The sequence below is a fragment of the Scyliorhinus torazame genome, chromosome 2 (genome assembly GCF_047496885.1).
Source record: "Scyliorhinus torazame isolate Kashiwa2021f chromosome 2, sScyTor2.1, whole genome shotgun sequence".
Classification (NCBI taxonomy): Eukaryota; Metazoa; Chordata; class Chondrichthyes; order Carcharhiniformes; family Scyliorhinidae; genus Scyliorhinus; species Scyliorhinus torazame.
Genome location: NC_092708.1, coordinates 214,164,098 through 214,185,744, shown reverse-complemented (window position 1 = coordinate 214,185,744; position 21,647 = coordinate 214,164,098). Strand labels below are relative to the sequence as shown.

General features: G+C 54.3%; 1 protein-coding gene across 4 annotated transcripts in view; it reads left to right on the top strand.

Moving 5' to 3' along the window:
- The first annotated feature begins 243 nt into the window (after window positions 1-243).
- Window positions 244-21,647, top strand: part of LOC140395531 (aldehyde oxidase 1-like) — a 331,856-nt gene continuing 310,452 nt past the window's right edge. Inside the window, exon 1 of one of the 4 annotated variants that reach the window (XM_072483451.1) lies at window positions 244-449. In XM_072483451.1, the coding sequence (XP_072339552.1) occupies window positions 396-449 (54 nt within the window). In that variant the 5' untranslated portion in view covers window positions 244-395. Of the gene's footprint in view, window positions 450-9,484; window positions 9,699-21,647 lie in introns of those variants that run through there. The other 3 variants (XM_072483442.1, XM_072483460.1, XM_072483466.1) reach the window with 3 other exon arrangements.

Sequence of the window (21,647 nt, the reverse complement as noted above, 5' to 3'; positions counted from 1 at the left end):
CTTTTCGGAGAATCGATCCTTTGGTTTCAGACAAACATACTACAGATAGTAAATGGTTAAATTTGTACATTCTTCTTATTAGGCACTGCCTCAGGACTGAGTAGAAGAATGTATGCGTGCAAAGTGTGTGAAGTTCAAACTAGTTCAAATAAACTGGCTCTTGGCCCTTTCCCTGCCATTCAAATATTCCACCAGAAAGCAAAACAGAACCGTGAATCATTCCATTTTAAAGAGTAACTCCAACATCAAACCAGTGACTCAATCACAGAGCGGCTTCGAAATCATTAATGACTGACAGAAACACATGGCATAAAAGGAAGATTTTGCACTGTCTCTTGAGCAGGGAATAGCCTGGAAGTTCAGGAATCTGCAAAGACCAGAGGGTATCTCTCGGGATGTCTCAACACATCATTGCAGATGAGCTTGTGTTCTTTGTAAATGGGCGCAAGGTAAGGTCAAAGCACATCGAGGGAACCAGGCCCTTCAGATTTTTTAACTGAAACTGGTAAACAGATTGCTTTTTCTCCGGAGATTTGAACAGCTGCTAGAGGCCGACATTCCAGTATAGTATGAGAGAGTGTGGCAACCTAATATCTTTTCATCGTGGTGTCTAACTGCTCTCTGTCTCTCTCCCTGTGTGTGTCTCTCACTTTGACTCGAGCTACTTTTCTGTGTTCTTTTTCTATTTCTTATGTTATCTTCATTCCTATGTTTGGTGTGTTTCGTTTGTATGTGTCTGTGTGTGTCTTTTCCCTGTGTCTATGTCTCTCTCTCTCTGCCTCTCTCTCCCGGTGCCTGTCTGTCTCTCTGTGCCTCTCTCTCCCTGTGTCTGTGTGTGTGTCTCTCTCTCTCTGCCTCTCTCTCCCTGTGACTGTGTGTGTGTCTCTCTCTCTGCCTCTCTCTCCCTGTGTCTGTGTGTGTGTCTCTCTCTCAGCCTCTCTCTCACTGTGTCCGTCTGTCTCTCTCTCTGCCTCACTCCCTGTGTATGTCTGTCTCTCTCTCTCTCTCTGTGCCTCTCTCTCCCTGTGTCTGTCTGTCTCTCTGTGCCTCTCTCTCCCTGTGTCTGTGTGTGTGTCTCTCTCTCTGCCTCTCTCTCCCTGTGACTGTGTGTGTGTCTCTCTCTCTGCCTCTCTCTCCCTGTGTGTGTGTCTCTCTCTCTGCCTCTCTCTCCCTATGACTGTGTGTGTCTCTCGCTCTCTGCCTCTCTCTCCCTGTGTGTGTGTCTCTCTCTCTGCCTCTCTCTCCCTGTGTGTGTGTCTCTCTCTCTGCCTCTCTCTCCCTGTCTGTGTGTCTCTCTCAGCCTCTCTCTCTCCCTGTGTCTGTCTGTGTGTCTCTCTCTCAGCCTCTCTCTCCCTGTGACTGTCTATCTCTCTCTCTGCCTCTCTCTCCCTGTGACTGTGTGTGTCTCTCTCTCTCTGCCTCTCTCCTCCTGTGTCTGTGTGTGTGTCTCTCTCTCTGCCTCTCTCTCCCTGTGTGTGTGTCTCACTCTCTCTGCCTCTCTCTCCCTGTGTGTGTGTCTCTCTCTCAGCCTCTCTCTCCCTGTGACTGTGTGTGTGTCTCTCTCTCTGCCTCTCTCTCCCTGTGTGTGTGTCTCTCTCTCTGCCACTCTCTCCCTGTGACTGTCTGTCCCTCTCTCAGCCTCTCTCTCCCTGTGACTGTGTGTGTGTGTCTCTCTCTCTGCCTCTCTCTCCCTGTGTGTGTGTCTCTCTCCCTGTGTGTGTGTCTCACTCTCTCTCTGCCTCTCTCTCCCTGTGTGTGTGTCTCTCTCCCTGTGTGTGTGTCTCACTCTCTCTGTGCCTCTCTCTCCCTGTGTCTGTCTCTCTCTCAGCCTCTCTCTCCCTGTGACTGTGTGTGTGTCTCTCTCTCTGCCTCTCTCTCCCTGTGTGTGTGTCTCTCTCTCAGCCTCTCTCTCCCTGTGACTGTCTGTCTCTCTCTCAGCCTCTCTCTCCCTGTGTCTGTCTGTCTGTCTCTCTCTCAGCCTCTCTCTCCCTGTGTCTGTGTCTCTCTCTCAGCCTCTCTCTCCCTGTGACTGTGTGTGTGTCTCTCTCTCAGCATCTCTCTCCCTGTGTCTCTGTGCCTCTCTCTCTCTCTGCCAGCCTGTGTGTCTCTCTCTCTGCCTCTCTCTCCCTGTGTTAGTGTGTGTGACTCTCTCTCTGCCTCTCTCTCTCTGTGTCTGTCTGTCTCTCTGTGCCTCTGTCACCCTGTGTCTCTGTGTGTGTCTCTCAGCCTCTTTCTCCCTGTGTCTGTCTGTCTCTCTGTGCGTCTCTCTCCCTGTGACTGTGTGTGTGTCTCTCTCTCAGCCTCTCTCTCCCTGTGTCTGTGTGTGTGTCTCTCTCTCAGCCTCTCTCTCCCTGTGTCTGTGTGTGTGTCTCTCTCTCTGCCTCTCTCTCCCTCTGTCTGTGTGTGTGTCTCTCTCTGTGCCTCTCTCTCCCTGTGTCTGTGTGTGTGTCTCTCTCTCAGCCTCTCTCTCCCTGTGTCTGTCTGTGTGTCTCTCTCTCTGCCTCTCTCTCCCTGTGTCTGTGTGTGTGTCTCTCTCTCAGCCTCTCTCTCCCTGTGTCTGTGTGTGTGTCTCTCTCTCTGCCTCTCTCTCACTGTGTCTGCCTGTCTCTCTGTGCCTCTCTCTCACTGTGTCTGTGTGTGTGTCTCTCTCTCTGCCTCTCTCTCCCTGTGTCTGTCTGTCTCTCTCAGCCTCTCTCTCCCTGTGTCTGTCTGTCTCTCTGCTCCTCTCTCTCCCTGTGTCTGTGTGTGTGTCTCTCTCTCTGCCTCTCTCTCCCTGTGTCTGTCTGTCTCTCTGTGCCTCTCTCACTCTGTGTCTGTCTGTCTCTCTGTGCCTCTCTCTCCCTGTGTCTGTGTGTGTGTGTCTCTCTCTCTGCCTCTCTCTCCCTGTGTCTGTCTGTCTCTCTGTGCCTCTCTCTCCCTGTGTCTGTCTGTCTCTCTGTGCCTCTCTCTCCCTGTGTCTGTGTCTCTCTCTCTGCCTCTCTCTCCCTGTGTCTGTGTGTGTGTCTCTCTCACTGCCTCTCTCTCCCTGTGTCTGTCTGTCTCTCTGCTCCTCTCTCTCCCTGTGTCTGTGTGTGTGTCTCTCTCTCTGCCTCTCTCTCCCTGCGTCTGTCTGTCTCTCTCTCTGCCTCTCTCTCCCTGTGTGTGTGTCTCTCTCTCTGCCACTCTCTTCCTTTGTCTGTCTGTCTCTCTCTCAGCCTCTCTCTCCCTGTGTGTGTGTCTCTCTCTCAGCCTCTCTCTCCCTGTGACTGTCTATCTCTCTCTCTGCCTCTCTCTCCCTGTGTGTGTGTCTCTCTCTCAGCCTCTCTCTCCCTGTGTTTGTGTGTGTGTCTCTCTCTCTGCCTCTCTCTCCCTGTGTCTGTGTGTCTGTCTCTCTCTCAGCCTCTTTCTCCCTGTGTCTGTCTGTCTCTCTGTGCCTCTCTCTCTCTCTGTCTGTCTGTGTGTCTCTCTCTCTGCCTCTCTCTCCCTGTGTTTGTGTGTGTGTCTCTCTCTCAGCCTCTCTCTCCCTGTGTCTGTGTGTGTGTCTCTCTCTCTGCCTCTCTCTCCCTGTGTCTGTGTGTCTGTCTCTCTCTCAGCCTCTTTCTCCCTGTGTCTGTCTGTCTCTCTGTGCCTCTCTCTCTCTCTGTCTGTCTGTGTGTCTCTCTCTCTGCCTCTCTCTCCCTGTGTTTGTGTGTGTGTCTCTCTCTCAGCCTCTCTCTCCCTGTGTCTGTGTGTGTGTCTCTCTCTCTGCCTCTCTCTCCCTGTGTCTGTGTGTCTGTCTCTCTCTCAGCCTCTCTCTCCCTGTGTGTGTGTCTCTCTCTCAGCCTCTCTCTCCCTGTGACTGTGTGTGTGTCTCTCTCTCAGCCTCTCTCTCCCTGTGTCTGTGTGTGTGTCTCTCTCTCTCAGCCTCTCTCTCCCTGTGTCTGTGTGTGTGTCTCTCTCTCTGCCTCTCTCTCCCTCTGTCTGTGTGTGTGTCTCTCTCTGTGCCTCTCTCTCCCTGTGTCTGTGTGTGTGTCTCTCTCTCACCCTCTCTCTCCCTGTGTCTGTCTGTGTGTCTCTCTCTCTGCCTCTCTCTCCCTGTGTCTGTGTGTGTGTCTCTCTCTCAGCCTCTCTCTCCCTGTGTCTGTGTGTGTGTCTTTCTCTCTGCCTCTCTCTCACTGTGTCTGCCTGTCTCTCTGTGCCTCTCTCTCGCTGTGTCTGTGTGTGTGTCTCTCTCTCTGCCTCTCTCTCCCTGTGTCTGGGTGTGTGTCTCTCTCACTGCCTCTCTCTCCCTGTGTCTGTCTGTCTCTCTCAGCCTCTCTCTCCCTGTGTCTGTCTGTCTCTCTGCTCCTCTCTCTCCCTGTGTCTGTGTGTGTGTCTCTCTCTCTGCCTCTCTCTCCCTGTGTCTGTCTGTCTCTCTGTGCCTCTCTCACTCTGTGTCTGTCTGTCTCTCTGTGCCTCTCTCTCCCTGTGTCTGTGTGTGTGTGTCTCTCTCTTTGCCTCTCTCTCCCTGTGTCTGTCTGTCTCTCTGTGCCTCTCTCTCCCTGTGTCTGTCTGTCTCTCTGTGCCTCTCTCTCCCTGTGTCTGTGTCTCTCTCTCTGCCTCTCTCTCCCTGTGTCTGTGTGTGTGTCTCTCTCACTGCCTCTCTCTCCCTGTGTCTGTCTGTCTCTCTGCTCCTCTCTCTCCCTGTGTCTGTGTGTGTGTCTCTCTCTCTGCCTCTCTCTCCCTGCGTCTGTCTGTCTCTCTCTCTGCCTCTCTCTCCCTGTGTGTGTGTCTCTCTCTCTGCCACTCTCTTCCTTTGTCTGTCTGTCTCTCTCTCAGCCTCTCTCTCCCTGTGTCTGTCTGTGTGTCTCTCTCTCAGCCTCTCTCTCCCTGTGACTGTCTATCTCTCTCTCTGCCTCTCTCTCCCTGTGTGTGTGTCTCTCTCTCAGCCTCTCTCTCCCTGTGTTTGTGTGTGTGTCTCTCTCTCTGCCTCTCTCTCCCTGTGTCTGTGTGTCTGTCTCTCTCTCAGCCTCTTTCTCCCTGTGTCTGTCTGTCTCTCTGTGCCTCTCTCTCTCTCTGTCTGTCTGTGTGTCTCTCTCTCTGCCTCTCTCTCCCTGTGTTTGTGTGTGTGTCTCTCTCTCAGCCTCTCTCTCCCTGTGTCTGTGTGTGTGTCTCTCTCTCTGCCTCTCTCTCCCTGTGTCTGTGTGTCTGTCTCTCTCTCAGCCTCTCTCTCCCTGTGTGTGTGTCTCTCTCTCAGCCTCTCTCTCCCTGTGACTGTGTGTGTGTCTCTCTCTCTGCCTCTCTCTCCCTGTGTGTGTGTCTCTCTCTCAGCCTCTCTCTCCCTGTGTCTCTGTGTGTGTCTCTCTCTCAGCCTCTTTCTCCCTGTGTCTGTCTCTCTGTGCCTCTCTCTCTCTGTCTGTCTGTGTGTCTCTCTCTCTGCCTCTCTCTCCCTGTGTCTGTGTGTGTGTCTCTCTCTCAGCCTCTCTCTCCCTGTGTCTGTGTGTGTGTCTCTCTCTGTGCCTCTCTCTCCCTGTGTCTGTGTGTCTCTCTCTGTGCCTCTCTCTCCCTGTGCCTGTGTGTGTCTCTCTCTCAGCCTCTCTCTCCCTGTGTCTGTGTGTGTGTCTCTCTCTGTGCCTCTCTCTCCCTGTGTCTGTGTGTCTCTCTCTGTGCCTCTCTCTCCCTGTGTCTCTGTGTGTGTCTCTCAGCCTCTTTCTCCCTGTGTCTGTCTGTCTCTCTGTGCCTCTCTCTCCCTGTGACTGTGTGTGTGTCTCTCTCTCAGCCTCTCTCTCCCTGTGTCTGTGTGTGTGTCTCTCTCTGTGCCTCTCTCTCCCTGTGTCTGTGTGTGTGTCTCTCTCTCATCCTCTGTCTCCCTGTGTCTCTGTGTGTGTCTCTCTCTCAGCCTCTTTCTTCCTGTGTCTGTCTGTCTCTCTGTGCCTCTCTCTCCCTGTGTCTGTCTTTGTGTCTCTCTCTCTGCCCCTCTCTCCCTGTGTCTGCGTGTGTGTCTCTCTCTCAGCCTCTCTCTCCCTGTGTCTGTGTGTGTGTCTCTCTCTCTGCCTCTCTCTCCCTGTGTCTGTGTGTGTGTCTCTCTCTCAGCCTCTCTCTCCCTGTGTCTGTCTGTCTCTCTCAGCCTCTCTCTCCCTGTGTCTGCCTGTCTCTCTGTGCCTCTCTCTCCCTGTGTCTGTGTGTGTGTCTCTCTCTCTGCCTCTCTCTCCCTGTGTCTGTCTGTCTCTCTCAGCCTCTCTCTCCCTCTGTCTGTCTATCTCTCTGGTCCTCTCTCTCCCTGTGACTGTGTGTGTGTCTCTCTCCCTGCCTCTCTCTCCCTGTGTCTGTCTGTCTCTCTGTGCCTCTCTCTCCCTGTGTCTGTCTGTCTCTCTGTGCCTCTCTCTCCCTGTGTCTGTGTGTGTGTCTCTCTCTCTGCCTCTCTCTCCCTGTGTCTGTCTGTCTCTCTGTGCCTCTCTCTCCCTGTGTCTGTCTGTCTCTCTGTGCCTCTCTCTCCCTGTGTCTGTCTGTCTCTCTGTGCCTCTCTCTCTCTGTGTCTGTGTCTCTCTCCCTGTGTGTAGCGCACAAAGACTCCATGAGACGAATATAGTGAAGTCGATGAGGCTTTATTAAGCGTGTCTGTTCCCCAGCAGCCCGATAGTAAACTGGCCTGCGGGGGAAGACACCGGCTTCTTATACTTCGCCTTCAGGGCGGAGCTTGAGGTCAACGGCCAACCAGGACCCGGGATCTGTCAGCCAATGACATTAGGGCTTCCAGTCCCACATGACCTCCAATACATACTACCACATTCACCACTTGTCAAAAATGAACCCGGCGGGGTGATGCTTCGTATGGTGGTAAGGGTTTACAGGGCTGGCCCTGGGAGGATAGAACATTCACATGGTAGTACAGTATTGGACAGTTCCGTCCTGTTGCAACTATTTACAGAGGGTATAGGAAAAAAACAAAATGTTCTTTGAACAGTCCATCTTTGTTTTACATCGACGCCACGAGTCGGTCGGGCGGTCTGGTCGTCCGAGTCGATCGCCTCGGCCCCGGCGGTGGTGGTGGTGCTTGTACCAGTGTTGTCGCCTCCAGGAGCCGTACGGTTTCAGCTGTCAGTGCAAAGGGGAGGGGGACTGATCCTCCTGGGAAGGGGGCGGTCGCGGGGTGCGGCGGTGGCAGGAAGGGGGGCGGTTGGGTTGATGGTGTCGGGGGGGTGTGCGTGGTGCCGGCGGGCGCCAGATCCCGCAGGGAGACCGTGTCCTGTCGGCCGTCGGGGTACTCCACGTAGGCGTACTGGGGGTTTGCGTGGAGGAGGTGAACCTTTTCGACCAACGGGTCCGCCTTATGTGCCCGCACATGCTTTCGGAGCAGGATGGGTCCTGGGGCCGCCAGCCAGGTCGGCAGCGACGTTCCAGAGGAGGACCTCCTAGGGAAGACAAGGAGACGCTCGTGCGGCGTTTGATGAGTGCTTGTACATAATAACGACCGGATGGAATGGAGAGCGTCCGGGAGGACCTCCTGCCACCATGAAACTGGGAGATCCCTGGACCGTAGGGCCAGTAGGACGGCCTTCCAGACCGTGCCGTTCTCCGTTTCTACTTGCCCGTTCCCCCGGGGGTTGTAGCTGGTCGTCCTGCTTGAGGCTATGCCCTTGCTGAGCAGGAACTGGCGCAGCTCGTCACTCATGAAAGAGGACCCCCTGTCGCTGTGGACGTATGCGGGGTAACCGAACAGTGTGAAGATGCTGTTCAGGGCTTTAATGACTGTGGCCGCGGTCATGTCGGAGCAGGGAATGGCAAAAGGGAAGCGGGAGTATTCGTCCACTACATTAAGAAAATATGCGTTGTGGTCGGTGGAGGGGAGGGGCCCTTTGAAATCGAGACTGAGGCGTTCAAAGGGGTGGGAAGCCTTAATCAGGTGCGCTCCATCTGGCCTGAAAAAATGCGGCTTGCATTCCGCGCAGATGTGGCAGTCCCTTGTGACTGTACGGACCTCTTCTAAAGAGTATGGGAGATTGCGGGACTTGATGAAGTGGTAAAACCGAGTGACCTCCGGGTGGCAGAGGTCCTCGTGGAGGGTTTGGAGGCGGTCAATTTGTGCGTTGGCACATGTGCCGCTGGATAGGGCATCGGACGGCTCGTTCAGCTTTCCGGGCCGGTACAAGATCTCATAGTTGAAGGTGGAGAGCTCGATCCTCCACCTTAAGATCTTGTCATTTTAAATTTTGCCCCGCTGTGCATTATCGAACATGAAAGCTACCGACCGTTGGTCAGTGAGGAGAGTGAATCTCCTGCCGGCCACGTAATGCCTCCAATGTCGCACAGCTTCCACTATGGCTTGGGCTTCCTTTTCCACTGAGGAGTGGCGGATTTGTGAGGCGTGGAGGGTTCGGGAGAAAAAGGCCACGGGTCTGCCCGCTTGGTTAAGGGTGGCCGCTAGAGCTACGTCGGAGGCGTCGCTCTCGACCTGGAAGGGGAGGGACTCGTCGATGGCGCGCATCGTGGCCTTTGCGATATCCGCTTTGATGCGGCTGAAGGCCTGGCAAGCCTCTGTCGACAGAGGGAAGGTCGTGGTCTGTATTAGGGGGCGGGCCTTGTCTGCGTACTGGGGGACCCACTGGGCGTAGTTCGAAAAGAACCCCAGGCAGCTTTTCAGGGCTTTTGGGCAGTGCGGGAGGGGAAATTCCATGAGTGCGCGCATATGTTCGGGGTCGGGGCCTATTATCCCATTGCGTACTATGTAGCCCAGAATGGCTAGCCGGTCGGTACTAAAAACGCACTTGTCCTCGTTGTACGTGAGGTTCAAGGCTTTGGCGGTCTGGAGGAATTTTTGGAGGTTGGCGTCGTGGTCCTGCTGATCGTGGCCGCAGATGGTTACATTGTCGAGATACGGGATCGTGGCCCGTAACCCATGTTGATCAACCATCCGGTCCATCTCCCGTTGGAAGACCGAGACCCCGTTGGTGACACCAAAAGGGACCCGTAGGAAATGGTATAATCGCCCGTCTGCCTCGAAGGCTGTGTACTTGCGGTCACTTGGGCGGATGGGGAGCTGATGGTAGGCGGACTTGAGGTCCACGGTGGAGAAGACTTTATACTGGGCAATCCGATTGACCATGTCGGATATGCGGGGGAGAGGGTACGCGTCTAGTTGTGTGTACCTGTTGATGGTCTGGCTATAGTCTATGACCATCCTTTGTTTCTCCCCTGTCTTCACTACTACCACCTGCGCTCTCCAGTGACAATTGCTGGCCTGGATTATGCCTCCTTTAGGGCCTCGCACAAGGAAGCTTGCGGCAGTTCCCGCTCGCCACCACACTTAGAAATCTTTTCGGAGAATCGATCCTTTGGTTTCAGACAAACATACTACAGATAGTAAATGGTTAAATTTGTACATTCTTCTTATTAGGCACTGCCTCAGGACTGAGTAGAAGAATGTATGCGTGCAAAGTGTGTGAAGTTCAAACTAGTTCAAATAAACTGGCTCTTGGCCCTTTCCCTGCCATTCAAATATTCCACCAGAAAGCAAAACAGAACCGTGAATCATTCCATTTTAAAGAGTAACTCCAACATCAAACCAGTGACTCAATCACAGAGCGGCTTCGAAATCATTAATGACTGACAGAAACACATGGCATAAAAGGAAGATTTTGCACTGTCTCTTGAGCAGGGAATAGCCTGGAAGTTCAGGAATCTGCAAAGACCAGAGGGTATCTCTCGGGATGTCTCAACACAACATTGCAGATGAGCTTGTGTTCTTTGTAAATGGGCGCAAGGTAAGGTCAAAGCACATCGAGGGAACCAGGCCCTTCAGATTTTTTAACTGAAACTGGTAAACAGATTGCTTTTTCTCCGGAGATTTGAACAGCTGCTAGAGGCCGACATTCCAGTATAGTATGAGAGAGTGTGGCAACCTAATATCTTTTCATCGTGGTGTCTAACTGCTCTCTGTCTCTCTCCCTGTGTGTGTCTCTCACTTTGACTCGAGCTACTTTTCTGTGTTCTTTTTCTATTTCTTATGTTATCTTCATTCCTATGTTTGGTGTGTTTCGTTTGTATGTGTCTGTGTGTGTCTTTTCCCTGTGTCTATGTCTCTCTCTCTCTGCCTCTCTCTCCCGGTGCCTGTCTGTCTCTCTGTGCCTCTCTCTCCCTGTGTCTGTGTGTGTGTCTCTCTCTCTGCCTCTCTCTCCCTGTGACTGTGTGTGTGTCTCTCTCTCTGCCTCTCTCTCCCTGTGTCTGTGTGTGTGTCTCTCTCTCAGCCTCTCTCTCACTGTGTCCGTCTGTCTCTCTCTCTGCCTCACTCCCTGTGTATGTCTGTCTCTCTCTCTCTCTCTGTGCCTCTCTCTCCCTGTGTCTGTCTGTCTCTCTGTGCCTCTCTCTCCCTGTGTCTGTGTGTGTGTCTCTCTCTCTGCCTCTCTCTCCCTGTGACTGTGTGTGTGTCTCTCTCTCTGCCTCTCTCTCCCTGTGTGTGTGTCTCTCTCTCTGCCTCTCTCTCCCTATGACTGTGTGTGTCTCTCTCTCTCTGCCTCTCTCTCCCTGTGTGTGTGTCTCTCTCTCTGCCTCTCTCTCCCTGTGTGTGTGTCTCTCTCTCTGCCTCTCTCTCCCTGTCTGTGTGTCTCTCTCAGCCTCTCTCTCTCCCTGTGTCTGTCTGTGTGTCTCTCTCTCAGCCTCTCTCTCCCTGTGACTGTCTATCTCTCTCTCTGCCTCTCTCTCCCTGTGACTGTGTGTGTCTCTCTCTCTCTGCCTCTCTCCTCCTGTGTCTGTGTGTGTGTCTCTCTCTCTGCCTCTCTCTCCCTGTGTGTGTGTCTCACTCTCTCTGCCTCTCTCTCCCTGTGTGTGTGTCTCTCTCTCAGCCTCTCTCTCCCTGTGACTGTGTGTGTGTCTCTCTCTCTGCCTCTCTCTCCCTGTGTGTGTGTCTCTCTCTCTGCCACTCTCTCCCTGTGACTGTCTGTCCCTCTCTCAGCCTCTCTCTCCCTGTGACTGTGTGTGTGTGTCTCTCTCTCTGCCTCTCTCTCCCTGTGTGTGTGTCTCTCTCCCTGTGTGTGTGTCTCACTCTCTCTCTGCCTCTCTCTCCCTGTGTGTGTGTCTCTCTCCCTGTGTGTGTGTCTCACTCTCTCTGTGCCTCTCTCTCCCTGTGTCTGTCTCTCTCTCAGCCTCTCTCTCCCTGTGACTGTGTGTGTGTCTCTCTCTCTGCCTCTCTCTCCCTGTGTGTGTGTCTCTCTCTCTGCCACTCTCTCCCTGTGACTGTCTGTCCCTCTCTCAGCCTCTCTCTCCCTGTGACTGTGTGTGTGTGTCTCTCTCTCTGCCTCTCTCTCCCTGTGTGTGTGTCTCTCTCCCTGTGTGTGTGTCTCACTCTCTCTCTGCCTCTCTCTCCCTGTGTGTGTGTCTCTCTCCCTGTGTGTGTGTCACACTCTCTCTGTGCCTCTCTCTCCCTGTGTCTGTCTCTCTCTCAGCCTCTCTCTCCCTGTGACTGTGTGTGTGTCTCTCTCTCTGCCTCTCTCTCCCTGTGACTGTCTGTCTCTCTCTCAGCCTCTCTCTCCCTGTGTCTGTTTGTGTGTCTCTCTCTCAGCCTCTCTCTCCCTGTGACTGTCTGTCTCTCTCTCAGCCTCTCTCTCCCTGTGTCTGTCTGTCTGTCTGTCTCTCTCTCAGCCTCTCTCTCCCTGTGTGTGTGTCTCTCTCTCAGCCTCTCTCTCCCTGTGTGTGTGTCTCTCTCTCAGCATCTCTCTCCCTGTGTCTCTGTGCCTCTCTCTCTCTCTGTCAGCCTGTGTGTCTCTCTCTCTGCCTCTCTCTCCCTGTGTTAGTGTGTGTGACTCTCTCTCAGCCTCTCTCTCCCTGTGTCTGTCTGTCTCTCTGTGCCTCTCTCTCCCTGTGTCTGTCTGTCTCTCTGTGCCTCTCTCTCCCTGTGTCTGTGAGTGTGTCTCTCTCTCAGCCTCTCTCTCCCTGTGTCTGTCTGTCTCTCTGTGCGTCTCTCTCCCTGTGACTGTGAGTGTGTCTCTCTCTCAGCCTCTTTCTCCCTGTGTCTGTCTGTCTCTCTGTGCGTCTCTCTCCCTGTGACTGTGTGTGTGTCTCTCTCTCAGCCTCTCTCTCCCTGTGTCTGTGTGTGTGTCTCTCTCTCAGCCTCTCTCTCCCTGTGTCTGTGTGTGTCTCTCTCTCTCTGCCTCTCTCTCCCTCTGTCTGTGTGTGTGTCTCTCTCTGTGCCTCTCTCTCCCTGTGTCTGTCTGTCTCTCTGTGCCTCTCTCTCCCTGTGTCTGTGTGTGTGTCTCTCTCTCTGCCTCTCTCTCCCTGTGACTGTGTGTGTGTCTCTCTCTCTGCCTCTCTCTCCCTGTGTGTGTGTCTCTCTCTCTGCCTCTCTCTCCCTATGACTGTGTGTGTCTCTCTCTCTCTGCCTCTCTCTCCCTGTGTGTGTGTCTCTCTCTCTGCCTCTCTCTCCCTGTGTCTGTCTGTGTGTCTCTCTCTCAACCTCTCTCTCCCTGTGACTGTCTATCTCTCTCTCTGCCTCTCTCTCCCTGTGACTGTGTGTGTCTCTCTCTCTCTGCCTCTCTCCTCCTGTGTCTGTGTGTGTGTCTCTCTCTCTGCCTCTCTCTCCCTGTGTGTGTGTCTCACTCTCTCTGCCTCTCTCTCCCTGTGTGTGTGTCTCTCTCTCAGCCTCTCTCTCCCTGTGACTGTGTGTGTGTCTCTCTCTCTGCCTCTCTCTCCCTGTGTGTGTGTCTCTCTCTCTGCCACTCTCTCCCTGTGACTGTCTGTCCCTCTCTCAGCCTCTCTCTCCCTGTGACTGTGTGTGTGTGTCTCTCTCTCTGCCTCTCTCTCCCTGTGTGTGTGTCTCTCTCCCTGTGTGTGTGTCTCACTCTCTCTCTGCCTCTCTCTCCCTGTGTGTGTGTCTCTCTCCCTGTGTGTGTGTCTCACTCTCTCTGTGCCTCTCTCTCCCTGTGTCTGTCTCTCTCTCAGCCTCTCTCTCCCTGTGACTGTGTGTGTGTCTCTCTCTCTGCCTCTCTCTCCCTGTGTGTGTGTCTCTCTCTCAGCCTCTCTCTCCCTGTGACTGTCTGTCTCTCTCTCAGCCTCTCTCTCCCTGTGTCTGTTTGTGTGTCTCTCTCTCAGCCTCTCTCTCCCTGTGTCTGTCTGTCTCTCTGTGCCTCTCTCTCCCTGTGACTGTGTGTGTGTCTCTCTCTCAGCATCTCTCTCCCTGTGTCTCTGTGCCTCTCTCTCTCTCTGTCAGCCTGTGTGTCTCTCTCTCTGCCTCTCTCTCCCTGTGTTAGTGTGTGTGACTCTCTCTCAGCCTCTCTCTCCCTGTGACTGTCTGTCTCTCTGTGCCTCTCTCTCCCTGTGTCTCTGTGTGTGTCTCTCAGCCTCTTTCTCCCTGTGTCTGTCTGTCTCTCTGTGCATCTCTCTCCCTGTGAGGGTGTGTGTGTCTCTCTCTCAGCCTCTCTCTCCCTGTGTCTGTGTGTGTGTCTCTCTCTCAGCCTCTCTCTCCCTGTGTCTGTGTGTGTCTCTCTCTCTCTGCCTCTCTCTCCCTCTGTCTGTGTGTGTGTCTCTCTCTGTGCCTCTCTCTCCCTGTGTCTGTGTGTGTGTCTCTCTCTCAGCCTCTCTCTCCCTGTGTCTGCCTGTGTGTCTCTCTCTCTGCCTCTCTCTCCCTGTGTCTGTGTGTGTGTCTCTCTCACAGCCTCTCTCTCCCTGTGTCTGTCTGTCTCTCTCAGCCTCTCTCTCCCTGTGTCTGTCTGTCTCTCTGCTCCTCTCTCTCCCTGTGTCTGTGTGTGTGTCTCTCTCTCTGCCTCTCTCTCCCTGTGTCTGTCTGTCTCTCTGTGCCTCTCTCACTCTGTGTCTGTCTGTCTCTCTGTGCCTCTCTCTCCCTGTGTCTGTGTGTGTGTGTCTCTCTCTCTTTTCATCGTGGTGTCTAACTGCTCTCTGTCTCTCTCCCTGTGTGTGTCTCTCACTTTGACTCGAGCTACTTTTCTGTGTTCTTTTTCTATTTCTTATGTTATCTTCATTCCTATGTTTGGTGTGTTTCGTTTGTATGTGTCTGTGTGTGTCTTTTCCCTGTGTCTATGTCTCTCTCTCTCTGCCTCTCTCTCCCGGTGCCTGTCTGTCTCTCTGTGCCTCTCTCTCCCTGTGTCTGTGTGTGTGTCTCTCTCTCTGCCTCTCTCTCCCTGTTTCTGTGTGTGTGTCTTTCTCTCAGCCTCTCTCTCACTGTGTCTGTCTGTCTCTCTCTCTGCCTCACTCCCTGTGTATGTCTGTCTCTCTCTCTCTCTCTGTGCCTCTCTCTCCCTGTGTCTGTCTGTCTCTCTGTGCCTCTCTCTCCCTGTGTCTGTGTGTGTGTCTCTCTCTCTGCCTCTCTCTCCCTGTGACTGTGTGTGTGTCTCTCTCTCTGCCTCTCTCTCCCTGTGTGTGTGTCTCTCTCTCTGCCTCTCTCTCCCTATGACTGTGTGTGTCTCTCTCTCTCTGCCTCTCTCTCCCTATGTGTGTGTCTCTCTCTCTGCCTCTCTCTCCCTGTGTGTGTGTCTCTCTCTCTGCCTCTCTCTCCCTGTCTGTGTGTCTCTCTCAGCCTCTCTCTCTCCCTGTGTCTGTCTGTGTGTCTCTCTCTCAGCCTCTCTCTCCCTGTGACTGTCTATCTCTCTCTCTGCCTCTCTCTCCCTGTGTGTGTGTCTCACTCTCTCTGCCTCTCTCTCCCTGTGTGTGTGTCTCTCTCTCAGCCTCTCTCTCCCTGTGACTGTGTGTGTGTCTCTCTCTCTGCCTCTCTCTCCCTGTGTGTGTGTCTCTCTCTCTGCCACTCTCTCCCTGTGACTGTCTGTCCCTCTCTCAGCCTCTCTCTCCCTGTGACTGTGTGTGTGTGTCTCTCTCTCTGCCTCTCCCTGTGTGTGTGTCTCTCTCCCTGTGTGTGTGTCTCACTCTCTCTCTGCCTCTCTCTCCCTGTGTGTGTGTCTCTCTCCCTGTGTGTGTGTCTCACTCTCTCTGTGCCTCTCTCTCCCTGTGTCTGTCTCTCTCTCAGCCTCTCTCTCCCTGTGACTGTGTGTGTGTCTCTCTCTCTGCCTCTCTCTCCCTGTGTCTGTCTGTGTGTCTCTCTCTCAGCCTCTCTCTCCCTGTGTCTGTTTGTGTGTCTCTCTCTCAGCCTCTCTCTCCCTGTGACTGTCTGTCTCTCTCTCAGCCTCTCTCTCCCTGTGTCTGTCTGTCTGTCTGTCTCTCTCTCAGCCTCTCTCTCCCTGTGTCTGTGTCTCTCTCTCAGCCTCTCTCTCTCTGTGACTGTGTGTGTGTCTCTCTCTCAGCATCTCTCTCCCTGTGTTAGTGTGTGTGACTCTCTCTCAGCCTCTCTCTCCCTGTGACTGTCTGTCTCTCTGTGCCTCTCTCTCTCTGTGTCTGTCTGTCTCTCTGTGCCTCTGTCACCCTGTGTCTCTGTGTGTGTCTCTCAGCCTCTTTCTCCCTGTGTCTGTCTGTCTCTCTGTGCGTCTCTCTCCCTGTGACTGTGTGTGTGTCTCTCTCTCAGCCTCTCTCTCCCTGTGTCTGTGTGTGTGTCTCTCTCTCAGCCTCTCTCTCCCTGTGTCTGTGTGTGTGTCTCTCTCTCTGCCTCTCTCTCCCTCTGTCTGTGTGTGTGTCTCTCTCTGTGCCTCTCTCTCCCTGTGTCTGTGTGTGTGTCTCTCTCTCAGCCTCTCTCTCCCTGTGTCTGTCTGTGTGTCTCTCTCTCTGCCTCTCTCTCCCTGTGTCTGTGTGTGTGTCTCTCTCTCAGCCTCTCTCTCCCTGTGTCTGTGTGTGTGTCTCTCTCTCTGCCTCTCTCTCACTGTGTCTGCCTGTCTCTCTGTGCCTCTCTCTCACTGTGTCTGTGTGTGTGTCTCTCTCTCTGCCTCTCTCTCCCTGTGTCTGTGTGTGTGTCTCTCTCACTGCCTCTCTCTCCCTGTGTCTGTCTGTCTCTCTCAGCCTCTCTCTCCCTGTGTCTGTCTGTCTCTCTGCTCCTCTCTCTCCCTGTGTCTGTGTGTGTGTCTCTCTCTCTGCCTCTCTCTCCCTGTGTCTGTCTGTCTCTCTGTGCCTCTCTCACTCTGTGTCTGTCTGTCTCTCTGTGCCTCTCTCTCCCTGTGTCTGTGTGTGTGTGTCTCTCTCTCTGCCTCTCTCTCCCTGTGTCTGTCTGTCTCTCTGTGCCTCTCTCTCCCTGTGTCTGTCTGTCTCTCTGTGCCTCTCTCTCCCTGTGTCTGTGTCTCTCTCTCTGCCTCTCCCTCCCTGTGTCTGTGTGTGTGTCTCTCTCACTGCCTCTCTCTCCCTGTGTCTGTCTGTCTCTCTGCTCCTCTCTCTCCCTGTGTCTGTGTGTGTGTCTCTCTCTCTGCCTCTCTCTCCCTGCGTCTGTCTGTCTCTCTCTCTGCCTCTCTCTCCCTGTGTGTGTGTCTCTCTCTCTGCCACTCTCTTCCTTTGTCTGTCTGTCTCTCTCTCAGCCTCTCTCTCCCTGTGTGTGTGTCTCTCTCTCAGCCTCTCTCTCCCTGTGACTGTCTATCTCTCTCTCTGCCTCTCTCTCCCTGTGTGTGTGTCTCTCTCTCAGCCTCTCTCTCCCTGTGTTTGTGTGTGTGTCTCTCTCTCTGCCTCTCTCTCCCTGTGTCTGTGTGTCTGTCTCTCTCTCAGCCTCTTTCTCCCTGTGTCTGTCTGTCTCTCTGTGCCTCTCTCTCTCTCTGTCTGTCTGTGTGTCTCTCTCTCTGCCTCTCTCTCCCTGTGTTTGTGTGTGTGTCTCTCTCTCAGCCTCTCTCTCCCTGTGTCTGTGTGTGTGTCTCTCTCTCTGCCTCTCTCTCCCTGTGTCTGTGTGTCTGTCTCTCAGCCTCTTTCTCCCTGTGTCTGTCTGTCTCTCTGTGCCTCTCTCTCTCTCTGTCTGTCTGTGTGTCTCTCTCTCTGCCTCTCTCTCCCTGTGTTTGTGTGTGTGTCTCTCTCTCAGCCTCTCTCTCCCTGTGTCTGTGTGTGTGTCTCTCTCTCTGCCTCTCTCTCCCTGTGTCTGTGTGTCTGTCTCTCTCTCAGCCTCTCTCTCCCTGTGTGTGTGTCTCTCTCTCAGCCTCTCTCTCCCTGTGACTGTGTGTGTGTCTCTCTCTCAGCCTCTCTCTCCCTGTGTCTGTGTGTGTGTGTCTCTCTCTCAGCCTCTCTCTCCCTGTGTCTGTGTGTGTGTCTCTCTCTCTGCCTCTCTCTCCCTCTGTCTGTGTGTGTGTCTCTCTCTGTGCCTCTCTCTCCCTGTGTCTGTGTGTGTCTCTCTCTCACCCTCTCTCTCCCTGTGTCTGTCTGTGTGTCTCTCTCTCTGCCTCTCTCTCCCTGTGTCTGTGTGTGTGTCTCTCTCTCAGCCTCTCTCTCCCTGTGTCTGTGTGTGTGTCTCTCTCTCTGCCTCTCTCTCACTGTGTCTGCCTGTCTCTCTGTGCCTCTCTCTCGCTGTGTCTGTGTGTGTGTCTCTCTCTCTGCCTCTCTCTCCCTGTGTCTGGGTGTGTGTCTCTCTCACTGCCTCTCTCTCCCTGTGTCTGTCTGTCTCTCTCAGCCTCTCTCCCCCTGTGTCTGTCTGTCTCTCTGCTCCTCTCTCTCCCTGTGTCTTTGTGTGTGTCTCTCTCTCTGCCTCTCTCTCCCTGTGTCTGTCTGTCTCTCTGTGCCTCTCTCACTCTGTGTCTGTGTGTGTGTGTCTCTCTCTCTGCCTCTCTCTCCCTGTGTCTGTCTGTCTCTCTGTGCCTCTCTCTCCCTGTGTCTGTCTGTCTCTCTGTGCCTCTCTCTCCCTGTGTCTGTGTCTCTCTCTCTGCCTCTCTCTCCCTGTGTCTGTGTGTGTGTCTCTCTCACTGCCTCTCTCTCCCTGTGTCTGTCTGTCTCTCTGCTCCTCTCTCTCCCTGTGTCTGTGTGTGTGTCTCTCTCTCTGCCTCTCTCTCCCTGCGTCTGTCTGTCTCTCTCTCTGCCTCTCTCTCCCTGTGTGTGTGTCTCTCTCTCTGCCACTCTCTCCCTTTGTCTGTCTGTCTCTCTCTCAGCCTCTCTCTCCCTGTGTGTGTGTCTCTCTCTCAGCCTCTCTCTCCCTGTGACTGTCTATCTCTCTCTCTGCCTCTCTCTCCCTGTGTGTGTGTCTCTCTCTCAGCCTCTCTCTCCCTGTGTTTGTGTGTGTGTCTCTCTCTCTGCCTCTCTCTCCCTGTGTCTGTGTGTCTGTCTCTCTCTCAGCCTCTTTCTCCCTGTGTCTGTCTGTCTCTCTGTGCCTCTCTCTCTCTCTGTCTGTCTGTGTGTCTCTCTCTCTGCCTCTCTCTCCCTGTGTTTGTGTGTGTGTCTCTCTCTCAGCCTCTCTCTCCCTGTGTCTGTGTGTGTGTCTCTCTCTCTGCCTCTCTCTCCCTGTGTCTGTGTGTCTGTCTCTCTCTCAGCCTCTTTCTCCCTGTGTCTGTCTGTCTCTCTGTGCCTCTCTCTCTCTCTGTCTGTGTGTGTGTCTCTCTCTCTGCCTCTCTCTCCCTGTGTGTGTGTCTCTCTCTCAGCCTCTCTCTCCCTGTGACTGTGTGTGTGTCTCTCTCTCTGCCTCTCTCTCCCTGTGTGTGTGTCTCTCTCTCAGCCTCTCTCTCCCTGTGACTGTGTGTGTGTCTCTCTCTCTGCCTCTCTCTCCCTGTGTGTGTGTCTCTCTCTCAGCCTCTCTCTCCCTGTGACTGTGTGTGTGTCTCTCTCTCTGCCTCTCTCTCCCTGTGTGTGTGTCTCTCTCTCAGCCTCTCTCTCCCTGTGTCTCTGTGTGTGTCTCTCTCTCAGCCTCTCTCTCCCTGTGTCTGTGTGTGTGTCTCTCTCTGTGCCTCTCTCTCCCTGTGTCTGTGTGTCTCTCTCTGTGCCTCTCTCTCCCTGTGCCTGTGTGTGTCTCTCTCTCAGCCTCTGTCTCCCTGTGTCTCTGTGTGTGTCTCTCAGCCTCTTTCTCCCTGTGTCTGTCTGTCTCTCTGTGCCTCTCTCTCCCTGTGCCTGTGTGTGTCTCTCTCTCAGCCTCTGTCTCCCTGTGTCTCTGTGTGTGTCTCTCTCAGCCTCTCTCTCCCTGTGACTGTGTGTGTGTCTCTCTCTCAGCCTCTCTCTCCCTGTGTCTGTGTGTGTGTCTCTCTCTGTGCCTCTCTCTCCCTGTGTCTGTGTGTGTGTCTCTCTCTCATCCTCTGTCTCCCTGTGTCTCTGTGTGTGTCTCTCTCTCAGCCTCTTTCTTCCTGTGTCTGTCTGTCTCTCTGTGCCTCTCTCTCCCTGTGTCTGTCTTTGTGTCTCTCTCTCTGCCCCTCTCTCCCTGTGTCTGTGTGTGTGTCTCTCTCTCAGCCTCTCTCTCCCTGTGTCTGTGTGTGTGTCTCTCTCTCTGCCTCTCTCTCCCTGTGTCTGTGTGTGTGTCTCTCTCTCAGCCTCTCTCTCCCTGTGTCTGTCTGTCTCTCTCAGCCTCTCTCTCCCTGTGTCTGCCTGTCTCTCTGTGCCTCTCTCTCCCTGTGTCTGTGTGTGTGTCTCTCTCTCTGCCTCTCTCTCCCTGTGTCTGTCTGTCTCTCTCAGCCTCTCTCTCCCTCTGTCTGTCTATCTCTCTGGTCCTCTCTCTCCCTGTGACTGTGTGTGTGTCTCTCTCCCTGCCTCTCTCTCCCTGTGTCTGTCTGTCTCTCTGTGCCTCTCTCTCCCTGTGTCTGTCTGTCTCTCTGTGCCTCTCTCTCCTTGTGTCTGTGTGTGTGTCTCTCTCTCTGCCTCTCTCTCCCTGTGTCTGTCTGTCTCTCTGTGCCTCTCTCTCCCTGTGTCTGTCTGTCTCTCTGTGCCTCTCTCTCCCTGTGTCTGTCTGTCTCTCTGTGCCTCTCTCTCTCTGTGTCTGTGTCTCTCTCCCTGTGTGTAGCGCACAAAGACTCCATGAGACGAATATAGTGAAGTCGATGAGGCTTTATTAAGCGTGTCTGTTCCCCAGCAGCCCGATAGTAAACTGGCCTGCGGGGGAAGACACCGGCTTCTTATACTTCGCCTTCAGGGCGGAGCTTGAGGTCAACGGCCAACCAGGACCCGGGATCTGTCAGCCAATGACATTAGGGCTTCCAGTCCCACATGACCTCCAATACATACTACCACATTCACCACTTGTCAAAAATGAACCCGGCGGGGTGATGCTTCGTATGGTGGTAAGGGTTTACAGGGCTGGCCCTGGGAGGATAGAACATTCACATGGTAGTACAGTATTGGACAGTTCCGTCCTGTTGCAACTATTTACAGAGGGTATAGGAAAAAAACAAAATGTTCTTTGAACAGTCCATCTTTGTTTTACATCGACGCCACGAGTCGGTCGGGCGGTCTGGTCGTCCGAGTCGATCGCCTCGGCCCCGGCGGTGGTGGTGGTGCTTGTACCAGTGTTGTCGCCTCCAGGAGCCGTACGGTTTCAGCTGTCAGTGCAAAGGGGAGGGGGACTGATCCTCCTGGGAAGGGGGCGGTCGCGGGGTGCGGCGGTGGCAGGAAGGGGGGCGGTTGGGTTGATGGTGTCGGGGGGGTGTGCGTGGTGCCGGCGGGCGCCAGATCCCGCAGGGAGACCGTGTCCTGTCGGCCGTCGGGGTACTCCACGTAGGCGTACTGGGGGTTTGCGTGGAGGAGGTGAACCTTTTCGACCAACGGGTCCGCCTTATGTGCCCGCACATGCTTTCGGAGCAGGATGGGTCCTGGGGCCGCCAGCCAGGTCGGCAGCGACGTTCCAGAGGAGGACCTCCTAGGGAAGACAAGGAGACGCTCGTGCGGCGTTTGATGAGTGCTTGTACATAATAACGACCGGATGGAATGGAGAGCGTCCGGGAGGACCTCCTGCCACCATGAAACTGGGAGATCCCTGGACCGTAGGGCCAGTAGGACGGCCTTCCAGACCGTGCCGTTCTCCGTTTCTACTTGCCCGTTCCCCCGGGGGTTGTAGCTGGTCGTCCTGCTTGAGGCTATGCCCTTGCTGAGCAGGAACTGGCGCAGCTCGTCACTCATGAAAGAGGACCCCCTGTCGCTGTGGACGTATGCGGGGTAACCGAACAGTGTGAAGATGCTGTTCAGGGCTTTAATGACTGTGGCCGCGGTCATGTCGGAGCAGGGAATGGCAAAAGGGAAGCGGGAGTATTCGTCCACTACATTAAGAAAATATGCGTTGTGGTCGGTGGAGGGGAGGGGCCCTTTGAAATCGAGACTGAGGCGTTCAAAGGGGTGGGAAGCCTTAATCAGGTGCGCTCCATCTGGCCTGAAAAAATGCGGCTTGCATTCCGCGCAGATGTGGCAGTCCCTTGTGACTGTACGGACCTCTTCTAAAGAGTATGGGAGATTGCGGGACTTGATGAAGTGGTAAAACCGAGTGACCTCCGGGTGGCAGAGGTCCTCGTGGAGGGTTTGGAGGCGGTCAATTTGTGCGTTGGCACATGTGCCGCTGGATAGGGCATCGGACGGCTCGTTCAGCTTTCCGGGCCGGTACAAGATCTCATAGTTGAAGGTGGAGAGCTCGATCCTCCACCTTAAGATCTTGTCATTTTAAATTTTGCCCCGCTGTGCATTATCGAACATGAAAGCTACCGACCGTTGGTCAGTGAGGAGAGTGAATCTCCTGCCGGCCACGTAATGCCTCCAATGTCGCACAGCTTCCACTATGGCTTGGGCTTCCTTTTCCACTGAGGAGTGGCGGATTTGTGAGGCGTGGAGGGTTCGGGAGAAAAAGGCCACGGGTCTGCCCGCTTGGTTAAGGGTGGCCGCTAGAGCTACGTCGGAGGCGTCGCTCTCGACCTGGAAGGGGAGGGACTCGTCGATGGCGCGCATCGTGGCCTTTGCGATATCCGCTT